Genomic DNA, 12160 nt, shown 5'->3' with positions numbered 1-12160 from the left:
ATTGTGCTTGGTCACAAAGCGTGGGCAGCTCAAATTCTTTCGGTGACTGAAATCCCCTTAAATCCTTCTTATCTTTGTGCTGAACAGCAATAGACGTGAAAGAAGAAAGTTCAAAAAAGGTGAAAAAAAATGTGCTTTCTGTGCTCGCGGTTTTGAATCCGGCGCTAATCTTCTCAAAGCTCTCCGCTCCTTGATTTCAAAGCTTCCGTCAGATAATGAGGATGTCCTAGGTTTCTAGAAAACCTGGTCCGTTGCCGAGACCTCTGCGTCGAATGTCATTGAATAAAAAAAAAAGAACACTAAGAAGAGTAGAATAATTCTTTCTAAGGCGCTCTAAGGGGGCACAGTAGTGGTATTAGAGTACGTGAAAGAAACCAGAAGAGTGAAAGCATGCTAGACCACACAAAGAAGCTTTCTAGGGGATTAGACAACATAGCAAAAGGTGCAGCTTACGATGTTAATCCCGATTTCTCTTTACTTGCTTTTATCCGTACCTTGTAGCAAAAAAACTCACACAGGGACCATGAGGCGATGCGAAGCAGCGTTTCGGCATGTCAAGCCCGCGTTTTAGAGGTGGGAGGGGAGAGGAGGAGTGGAGAAGGAAAGTGGAGAGGGGAGGGGAGTGGAGAAAGTGGAGGAGAGGGGAGTGGGGGAGGGAAAGGGGAAATGGGGAGGGGAAAGAGGAGAGGAGGTGTGGGGAGAGGAATTGCGCATGCGCAGTAAGGGTGGTCAAGCCGCACACCACCACCACCGGATTGAACTACGCCATAAGATGCTTCGCATCTAAAAACAACACTCTGTGGAAAAGGATATAAAGGTGTAACAGACGGGGTATTTCTTTCACGAATTGCAACTCGTGTCATGCTTCGCGTCATGATGGAAAAATGAGTGCCCCTGATAGTGCGCTTCAGGACTTTTTCTATGATGTTGCAGCACTCGATGCAGAACAAATTGACTACAATGCAGTTTTGTTGCTAGTTCGTAGTTTTTCTTACGTGACATATGTAGAGCACTTTATTAAAGCGACAGCGCTTCTGGGTTAGGTTGGCGAATGTGCGCACCCAGCTGGCGTCCTCTAAAGCCGCGTTCGAAAAGCGCATGACCTCTCCCACCGCAACTGACGTCGATGCCAACAACTGCAGCAGCAACCGTCTGCAGCCGCGGTCGCGTTTCTTGCCTAGGTCGATGAAAGTGCGCATCCCGGTTGCGTCGCCTCAGCGACACTTGGCGCGCGCTCCACTATGCCGCAGCAACCGCCTGCAGCCGCGGCTTAGGCGAGCGGAATTCCCGCGGCAGATAATAAAGCACCTCTACGTTACAACAACAAAGCCAAAAGAACCGCTTTTGTGTTTCATCTCACGTGAATAGTTCTTTGCACGAACATTGTAAAACTTACGCGGGCACCAGCGATCACGCTGGTATTTACGGTGACAGATGCGTGAAAGTTGAACACGTTGAACCAGGGAACTAGATATCGACGAGCAACAACTCTGCTAGGCGTATCGTCTTGATTTTTAGCGTTATTTGTAATTTTTCTGCAGAGCGCAAGTTCTCTAAATGTTGAGGTAATTCTTTAAGTTACGCGTCGGGCTTCGTCATTCCGCTAGAAAAGTCACAAAGGCGTGACAATACGAAAATCCTTCCCCCGTCTGGGTACAGTTTGTTGTTGAGCTTGCTTGCGAATGTTCATGGTGAAGTAATTAGCGCAACTGAGCACTCCCTCATTCACGCGCAGGTCCGCACACGCGTAAAGAAGTAGCATTGTCCTTATTGTTTATGCAATCGCCTAACACGACTCGAACGCGAGTCATTTTTGTCTTTTGCTTCGTCTTCTTAATCGAGTGTTATGATTCTACCTTAGCCTCACCCCCCCCCCCTCCAGAAAGCTTTTGCACCTCACGTGGTTTTACCGCCTTCGAGATAAGCCGACGTTTGACCAAGCGACTATCCAGTAGAAAACAGCGCTAAAAAAGAAGGGATGAAGAAAGGACACAGACCACGGTGCTGTGGTCTGTGTCCGTCGTGGCCTGTGTCCTTCCTTCGATCCGTCTTTTTAGCGCTGTTTTCTACTGGAAATAATGAACCAACCAGCCCAAATTCGTACCCTACTGCAAGCAACTACGTCGTGCGATGGCGTCACTGTGTGATGTCACGTGGTGTGACATCATAGCGACGTCGCAATGATGTCATTATAACTTCACAAACTTTTGCAACCTGTGAAGTTATGCGATAACGTCATGAGATGAATGTCTTTGCATTACTTTTGCATTGACGCCGACGCCGCCGACGGTCATTTTTCGTGTTTGACGAGAAATCAAAGGATTTCGCCATAATACTCATAAACCACACCCCAGGAGCAGCACTGAAGGAGCATTGTGACGCAGCGCTAAGTTGCGCCTGATTACTTCCTTATGTGACGACTTCCTCCGTCTCTCTGCTGCCTCTCCAGAGCGAGGATGAGCTTCCCCGGGACGAGATCCTGCAGTGGGCGGACGGCTTCATGCTCGTCTACTCTATCGTGGACCGAGCCAGCTTCCGCTACCTGGGCCTCCTGCGCCGCCACCTGAACAACACGCTGCCCAACCTGCAGAGGGCGGTCACGCTGTCCAACACGGGCGGCGGCCCTGCAGGGGCCGGCGGTGGTGGCGGTGCCCACCAGCCCCAGACGCAGCAGGCACCCGTGCCGGCGCCAGTCTGCATCGTGGCCAACAAGGCAGATCTCATTCACCTCAGGCAGGTGAGGGCGCCAATGGAGAGTACAGCCCAATGAGCAGGAACTACTACTTAGGATGCGTTCATCTCCTCTATACTCCTCCCGCCCATGTTTTGCGTGTGTGTACGGCGATGTTTGATTTCTAATCGAAAGCGATCCAAGAAATTTATGTATGAATTTGAATGAGACAACATAAATAATAAAAGGAAAATGAATAATAAATACATCAAATATAAAAAATAAGAAATATAAAAACTAGACACATCTCAAAGGGGCAGTATACAAAGGGCTAAAAATTTCGTTAATTACACCAAAAACGAATAATCGAGTTGCGTACCTTTTTTTTACACCGTTTCTTACTGTCTAGCAGAAGTAGCCTTTGAAGTGCTTGAGCTGTTAGCTGGGCTGCAATAGGTACTGTTGTATGATTTGAATATACAAGGTGCGTGTGTGTAATTAAAACAAACACATAGCCGTCGCTGTGGATCAGTGGCTGCGGTGCTTGGGGGCTGACCCGCGTAGCGCGGGTTCGATTCCGGCCGCGGCGGTCACATTCTGATCGAGGCGAAATGCTAGAAGACCGTGTACTGTGCGATGTCAGTGCACGATAAAGAAACCCAGGTGGCCGAAGTTATCCGGAGCCCTCCACGTCTCTCATAGGCTGAGTCGCTTTGGGATGCTAAACCAAGACAAGCAACCAACCAAGATTAAAGCAAACATTACCTTACAGTGGAGCTGTAATAGCTGGGGTTCCCTGTGAGCAGACAAAAACGCATGTGCCAGATAAATTGGGCAAACGCTACTACTCACCACTGGTCTATTGAAAATGAAGAAGGGAACACACGGGCAGCAAACACCAATTAAGATCGCGCGCTAAACGCCAAGCGGATGTGGCAAGCAAGACAAGGCGACGCATTTCACGAAACGGAGGATGCGGGAAAAAAGACGCAGGTACCGTGCTGGTCAAACGGAAAGCTTGAAAGGAGCATATGCTTTATTCAAAAGGGACTTTCTAGACAGGCTCAAAGCTGTTTCGATACCCACACAATATTCTCCGCCAGGGGAAATGACCGGCTTTTAGGTCAACAGTAAAAGCTCGTTAATTCGAAAAATAGGATAATTCCGATGTGTTCTCTGGTCCCGGCCATCATATGCAATGTTTAATGGCATCGAACTCTCGATAATTCGGTGGTATTTGGCCGCAACCCAGTTAATTCGGACTATCCTCGGAGCGCGCCGAGCGCGAAGCGCCGCAAGTGGGCAATGCCGAGGAAAGAAAACGGCGTTCGCGGTTACTCGAAACGGCCGCAGGCTCTCAGAGAGGCGTGGTCGCCATCCATAATGACGTTGTTGGTACGTAATGAAGTATGGGTTCAGAGCACATTTCGGATTAAGACACGGGATTCTTGGGCCGCGTTCACATTGTGATGGATGTTGCAAATGATGAAAATTGAGACTTTTGCACTGCTCTTATGCAACATAGTTACTGAATTTACGTATTCCTCAAGAAAATGAGAGTGCATTGATATAATAGTAATTTATTTATTGTTGTCTTGACGCTTTCGATAATTCGGCATTCGGTTAATTCGGAGAGTTTTTCCGGTCCCATGAAATCCTGAACGAGTCTTTGCTGTACCACTGCTACTTTGCCTCGCCAGGTGAGCACGGAAGAAGGTGAGATCCTGGCCAAGGATGCGGACGACGGTTTCGTCGAGCTCACGGCCTCTGAGCAGGTGCACCAGGTGGCGCAGGCGTTCGCCGACCTCTGCCGCGACGTCTACGCCCACAGGAGGCGCTCCAAGCAGTCGCTGCTCGACCGGGTCTTCTTCGCCGGTGCCAAGGGCATCGCGGCCAAGGCGAACGACCCCGCGGGAGGGCGCAAGTGAACAATGACGTCGCACTGTGGGCTCGGTCTCCATGTCTGTTGCGTTATTTTCTTTTTTAAAATTTAATTTGTAAGGAGGGGTGCGTGAATATTCGAAGTTTTCTAATGAGAATGGGATGTATTTTGTTTTATGTGAAAGTATTTGATTCAAGAAACACGTGGGTACTTACGGTAAAATTGTGCTCTTTGTCAAAAATGAAGCATTTGAATTTTTCGACGCAAGACTTAAGCAGCTAATTTTTCATAGTGCTAGAACTGGAATTTTTGAAATGAGACAATGATCTAATTGACTGCAATACGTGTTCAGATTTTTGTTTCGAGATCTTAGCACAGCAAAACGAACATAACTACTGAACTTGCAGACGGTTCCTACTATGATCGCAGAACAGAGCACTTGATCTGTCGGTCACCTCCACCGCCCTTTGTACAGCAACTGCGAATTTTGGTGACCTTTCATTTTTTTGCTCACTGAGGAGCAGCTCAACTAAGTGGACTTCCATATAGCTTTGCTTGCGAAAAAATTTCAGAATTGTTTCTCCGCTGGTCTCAGTTTCTCTCTCTCTTGGAAAACGATAAAGATATGCCGAATTTCATTGGGTGAATATGAAATCTCGTTTACCTAAACTTTATTGTTTGATTCATTTGGAAAACTTCACTATTCACGCAATCTCCACTACAAAAAGGTTGGGATGGGCTTATCTAATGTTGTGATTGCGGAACGACTCTGTACAGAACGCATGAAAGAACGCATGAGCAAATCTTCGTTGGTTGTGTCGTAGCGTGTTCATTGTTTTGTAAACTTTCACTGCATTGTGGTTTATCATTGTATTGGGATAGCTTGGAGCATAGCGCAGTTGGCGACAAGGACACATAAAGAAACAACAAATGAGGACAATAGTTTCTGTCTGTTGTTTCTTCGTTTGTCATTTACTCCTGCTCGGTTATGGTGCAAGCCATTCCATGAATGAGTACCCATTGGTACCCTTATCGGCATTCATTTTGTAGCTATGCACAAGTGACGCACAAAAGAAGTGTAGCGGCAAGCAATATGAAGCGGGAAGTATTCGATACTTCCGCACTTCTAACCGTTTAGTACCGCGCGGTTAAGCAATTCACCGTTTTTCATTTGTGACATATGCATGTAGGACTCTTTGCGAAGATTACTTAAAAATTTGAAGACAGCTTTGACCCTTCCCAGCCCAGCAGTGTCACCTTTCATAATACCTTTCAGTATCCACATTGGAAAAGAAGGACACGCATAAAAGGGTAAAGGGTATGGATCGAATTGTATCACAAGGTGATCAGCAGATGAAACAAAAAAAAAAATGTGAGGCTTATTTGGTTTACAACATGTTGTGGTATCAGTGTTTTCAGGATATCTTGTGCTCAGTTTGACGAAATAGCGATGACAAATACAAGAAAAGAAGCAAAATCGATTCGTACATGTAGTGCATGTAGCACAGTAGCTTTGCAACTTTAAAATTTACTTGTTTGCTATCTATAACACTGTCACTGTTGATGTAATGACAATTATTGTAGAAAACAAGCCATTGCTAGCCTTCTGTACTTCTGGCCGACGGTGGGACATTGACATTAGTGCCAGAATATACACGAGAAGTTCTAATCAAACACTGAGCGGGGCAGATTAGCAATGCACGGTCAGCTATGCAATCCACAGTGTTTTCACGTCCGCCATTTGCTAATGCAACGTCCCTGACAACGTGCAAAACAGCCCACGAGACAGACATGGAGTCCGATGTGTGCTTGCCATGATAGCAACGACATTGTCTGGCAATACAAACTTCACTTTATTTATTTCCCATAATAAATTGACCACACATTTCAGGCGATGACGTTAACACCACCGAGAATGCATTTGTAATATTTATTCGTGCTCCTCTTTGAAGAGCGAAGCAAGTTGAAAGGCAAGTCTGTGCTCATTGTTTGTAGTTGACGTATACAAACTGGAAGATGCTCGTTGCTTTCAAGTATATGGTACATATTTGAATCTCATCAGAAAAATGTCCGAAACAGGTGAATGCCCTTTCTTGAACAGTTTACGGCTGCGGGAAGTTTGGCGACATTCATTTGTCATGTGTATCTCGAGGCTTCGTTCATTCGCCAGCAGCATCTGTGGCAATAAGCGTACTGCACCTTCCTTTTTTTTCAACGTCTTTTGAATATCTCTGTCACCCGCATTATATACGGCGTGAGGATGATCTTGCGGTTTCGCAGCAGCTGGTATGCAAAATGACAATGAAAGTAATCATACGTAGTCGCGATTTTCTGAAAAATACTGACTGTCGTGACCACATGTGACGTGCTTATGCGGATTTAGATGGCAAGAATGCTTCGTGTATCACGAAAACATTGAAGAGATTAATGTTCTTGTACAGGGCGTGTCGCTGGAGGCAACGTTTCGACAAGTGATCTTGTCTTGTTCAAGGTGTTGTCCTCTTCAAGGCAACAGTTGTTGAAACGTTGCCTCCGGCGATAATCCCTGTTCAGGAATATTAATTTCTTAAAGCCTCCATCTCCTAGTGAGTAATTTTGGGGTAATTAATAGCAAGGATATCGAGAAAGTGCGCCGAAATGCGTACATGGCTGGGAGAAATAATTTATTGTTATTAGTATAGAGGGAGTCACCTCTGTTGGGGTCACCTCATTTGATGCTTTAGGTTGATGTAGGTTGATGTGTTTGGTGGAGAGCTCCGAGAGCTCGCTGATGAATTGTTGAATGTGTTGGTTAAGGAGAGTCGGCAAAAAGTGTTGCACATTAGTACCATTCTTGGTATCTTGTGCTCAGGTGGTCGTACGTGACCAGATATATTGATATATTGCCTGAAAGCAATTTGCTCATGCACATGAATGATGATATCCCGAGGAAATGTCATTGTTTGCGAAGAACCTTTCGTCGTATGTTCGTCTCAAGCCTGTAGAAGGCGTCGTTAAACTTGTAGGTGGTGGACGCACACACTAGCGCACAGCCGTGACTCGTGCTCAACACTTTTAAAACATCCACCCACTCTGCATCACAATCTTGAGATTGTACCTGACGAAATAATGCAGCAAAACGTGTGACGTGAACACGTGCGCGTTCTCATCTAGTCTAGGCACCCACTCCCTTCGTAAAGGTCCGTGGGCTTTAGTCGTTGTCGTGAATACGTCTTAATCGCTCACAGACAAGCATGCAATTTACCCTAGAAGGTGAGGGGTTTTACCAGTGCTCACACTTCTTGCTCTGCCGCACGTGACCAGCGAGCTCGTTGTCAACGCACTCATCACCTGGTGATGTTTTGAACATTGCAAGTTCTCTTTGTCTTGTGTCATTTTTAGTGGCTGAGGTCACGTTTAGAGGGAGGCGATGTGCTTATTGCTAGTCACTCTCCCATTGCACACTGAGAAGACCATGCACGATGTTATATGCACTCTTCGTGTTGGTTTCGTCATCCCTCTTCTGTTCATTACTCATTGTTGTGATGCGTTGAATGTGACTGCGTTTTCTCTTGGCTGGATACTTATAGAAGTTGTCTTATTACGATGACGGCAGAACCCCGAGAGATGGCGTGCCGCTCAGAAAAATTGACACCCGAACACCAGCATATTGTGGGGAACTTAGTGGACCACCAACCCGCCTTTCGTGATTTGGTCTAAGAGCACCGATCAATATTTTTGGTCACACGTAGGTAGGCCACAATTAAGTTGACACTTTCGCCAATGTTTTGCAATATCTCGGGATTTGACGCTGCCCCTTGTTATGGCCTGGTACGTTATGTAATGGAAGTTTTCAGTATACAGGTATTTTCTCGTTTGTGAGGACAGCGTTGTCTTGATGTGTATTTATGCAACGCACTTGTTTGTGATTAGGTTTCATGCATCTTGACTGAACGAAGTGTGTTTCATCTTGAAGAGTGTCACACATTTATTTATTCTGGCGTCATGTTAGCTCTCAAGGGAATCGGCCAGCCTTTGATTGCGCACGCCCCTCGTTACTGCCACAAGAAACAAAAAATAAGAAGCCATGTCTGGCACGTCTTGCGAGAGACATAACGCACTTCGTGACTGTGGAAATAAGAGTAGCGTTTCTTATTGTGTACTTTTCAATATTTCACACTTTTATGTGTCGTTTCCGCACACACGAGGTTCACGCCTGCGCATTGCACATGAACACTGCATGTGACAGGATTCTCGGTTCGATGATCTGACCTTATTCTCGTACAATAAAGAGAGACATTGTTGCAAATGTCTTCCAGTGAAATTTACGTAGATTAAAATATTCAGTTCAGTTGAGCTGACGAGTAAGGGTGACACAGTGTCAGAGTGACTCGAACTTCTACAGAAAGAAAAGCCGGCACTCTGACATTGGTTCAATTGCCTAAGTCGATACGGTTGCAGAAGTGTATTACTTGTTTAGCAGTATACTGTGGGAACCGGATTATGATTTTGCTTAGACTTGGGAACTGCCACTGCTTTAGAGTGCCACCTTTTTTGAAATCGTAAACTGTGTATGAGATAGGTGGCGGTGTGTAGCTGTAAGATTCGGTACTAAAAGGAAGGAACCACCCGGAAAATACGACTGCAACTCTATAATTATGTATGTCTTTCCTGTAAGGACTGAAGACCTGGAACATTCGCTAAATTTCTGGGGCGAAATACGAAAGACCGCCACGTCCTTGGGTGTAAGGATAATCCAGCCGGCAAAAATCGGAGGTATCAATATGGCCACAACTTTAAACTGCAATTTCTCTTTATGAATTCACACTGCGTACTTAAAAACATAATTTAGATCTTTTATGTGTCGTGAAAATACACCTTCTCTTAGTCAACTAACCAAGGCCTTCACATTCGACCATGAGCGATGCGAAGGCGCATGTGATCTTTGGCACAGTTGTGAATTTGCATATTTATGAAAGTGTATGTGTATTTCTTGCAACCCCCTCATGAAACGTAAATACGTGGGTTTGCTGTTAGTTGTCTTCAAGCGGTTGTTCTCTAGTCAGTTGATAATAATATATGCACCTTTTTCATATGTACAGGACACACAGTTTTGCTGTTTTGTGGTGTACGTGGCTTCTGTATGGGAAAATGCATTTAGGTGTCCAGTGCTGTTTCCTATATTCATGATCTACTTCTAAGTGTTTGTGAATTGTATTTTTTTGGTACTTGTTGTGGACAGCACGTAGTACCTGCACACTCCTTGTCTCGCGTAAGTGGTAAAAATGAATTACGTTAGCAGACTTGTGACTGCTGGTTTGATTTTGTCGAGCAAATAGTCATTCCTGCTCAATCTACATTGTTTATACATATCTATTTAAACGTACCCCTCATTCACTTTGACTTCGTGAATTTTGTTTACTTCATGAATTGAAAGCCAGAAAGAAAGGGTCCGTGTCTTATCAGCATTACGTGCATTTTTATGTGGCCTGTTGGCATGTTCAGTTCTGTTGGCATGTGCGTTTGAAAATAATTTAGAATGTGAAATTAATCACACATTGCTATATCGAAAGGAAATGTGCTGATGAATGCACAAACACGAATAATTGGTAAAACTGAAAAAATTAATGATTCAGGTGTACAAATTCACATGCTTTAAAGGGGTACTGACAGCATTTTTTCGAAGACATGTTTACTCTGCATTACAAATCTTCTGTACAGAGGCAGCTCTGAGCAAGTGTGAAGCTCAGCAAATGCTGATAAGATATTTTATTGTGATATTAAAGTCTATTTTCTCATGGCGCGTCTACCGACATCGACACAAGCTTGACGTCAGGCTACAGTACTAATTCCGGTGACTTCATGCAGCAATCTGGCTAAGTGTGATGACGTCAGGTACCAAAACTTTCAAAATGGCAGCTTTTTCATCGCCAAAACATTGAAAATGGCCGCTTGTGCGTCATCAACAGCCACGGTGCGGAGCGGTCGTGGAAAGGTCATGATCTTGTGCGAGCACGTGACGACAAGCTCATGTCGTGTTGTGACGTCAGGGTACAGTAGGAAACGAAACTAGCTTTTAAAAACATACTGTAATTACTTTTTCAGGTTGCACTCATGCTTAGCAGTACATTTTCTGGCTCTTGAGGACTTGTCCTTTCATTTGATGCAAGGAAACGACAAATGAAAATTTTCGTGTCAGTGCCTCTTTAAAGACAGTTAAGAGAGGAAAATAGGTGACATGCTTTTGAAAAGTTAAATATAGATTGTATTTATTTCTAAAGCATCAACGATCCTGGTTTTTCTCCGGAAAATGTTAAGCCTTGCGGGAATCAAGGTAACGTGATGTACAAAACTCGACGCTGAAGGGTGAATACTCAAGGCGCTGAATGATGATCAGATAACAAAAAACGTAAAAGAGTTATCGTAATTTAATTTGATGTGAACCCAAAAGGAGTGAGGATGTCGAGAGACGATTGGTGAGGTTGTGCTGCTGACGTGTGTTCTGTCCACGAACATGTGCTTTTTCTGTAGATTTGTTCATTTCGATGGAAACTATGTTCCAAGTCATACGGCACAAGCGTCCTTGGAAATAATTGCGGCATTTTTTGTCATAAAGGAAAACGTTGGAGGAAGGTAGCTTTTGTTAATGGTTTAATTATGACACTCTGTAAAACTAAGAACTTGCTATGCGCAAACCCAAGCCGTTTGAATTTTTTGTCGCATTTCCATTTTGTGGCATTCTTATATGGCATGTTGTAAGCTGCGAGAGTTTCATAAAATTTTTTAAAATTTGAGGTTATGCTTGTTTTATAGAAGTTCGGCTGTAATGCTTGCAAGAGAATTCACTCTGAACGCGAGAATGCGATACCACCTGATCTTTTTCTTTTTGGGCGCCGAATAGGTTTCCTAAATTTTGCCATGTTGAGTCTTCAGATAATTGAATACAGCATAGTCCCTATATACCAACGAACAATCAATCAGTTTGATAGATGCATCGTGAAGCGTGATAACATCGTGCCATGCCGGTGCGAAGACTTTTTGTGCATTGCGACGATACTTTCATTTTTTGTCGCTTTTCGTGCTCTTACCAGGATTTTAATGAAATAAACAGTGGTTCGTGAGCTATTTCTGAAGACTAATTAACTAATGCAGTACACTAATATTTGTGTTTAGTGTCCTTTCATTGCCCTACTGTTTGTTAAAAATGCGTCTCAAGTATTGTGCGTTGCCTGTTTTAAAAGTGGGCCTTCTTTTTTTAAAGAAGTGCCGCAATTTTTATGTGTTTCAATTTGCACAGATTTGCCGGTGATGTGTGCGACTGATGACACCTTTTTGTGTGCGGCGAATGTGTGAATAACATGAAACGATGGTGTACTTCTAAAAAAAATATATAAAAAATAAAGGATGGCTAGTGCCTTAATGCTATGTCTGTGTGTGATTTATATTTGACGTATAGTCGGATGCAGCTTAAGAAGTCCGTAGAGGCCCCGCCCACATAGGCGTACGCACAGGAGGGGGGGTCAAGGGGGGCGGCAGCCCCCCCCCCCCCCATTCACCTAAAGGGGGCGCAATACCTGCCCCATACATTGACTTAGTAGGGGGGGGGGCGCTGCGATGGACCTTCGCCC

The 12160-nt window shown here is 44.6% G+C and overlaps 1 protein-coding gene across 1 annotated transcript in view; it reads left to right on the top strand.

Moving 5' to 3' along the window:
• LOC119401687 (ras-related and estrogen-regulated growth inhibitor) overlaps positions 1–11952 on the top strand; it is a 43322-nt gene extending 31370 nt beyond the window's left edge. The window contains exons 4-5 of the mRNA XM_037668609.2: positions 2450–2737; positions 4372–11952. Of these exons, the coding sequence (XP_037524537.1) occupies positions 2450–2737; positions 4372–4599 (516 nt within the window). The 3' untranslated portion in view covers positions 4600–11952. The remainder of the gene's footprint in view (positions 1–2449; positions 2738–4371) is intronic.
• The last annotated feature ends 208 nt before the right edge of the window (positions 11953–12160 follow it).

This window comes from Rhipicephalus sanguineus, chromosome 8 (genome assembly GCF_013339695.2).
Source record: "Rhipicephalus sanguineus isolate Rsan-2018 chromosome 8, BIME_Rsan_1.4, whole genome shotgun sequence".
NCBI lineage: Eukaryota > Metazoa > Arthropoda > Arachnida > Ixodida > Ixodidae > Rhipicephalus > Rhipicephalus sanguineus.
The sequence above is the reverse complement of the archived record's forward strand: the minus strand, read 5'-3'. Positions and strand labels throughout refer to the sequence as shown.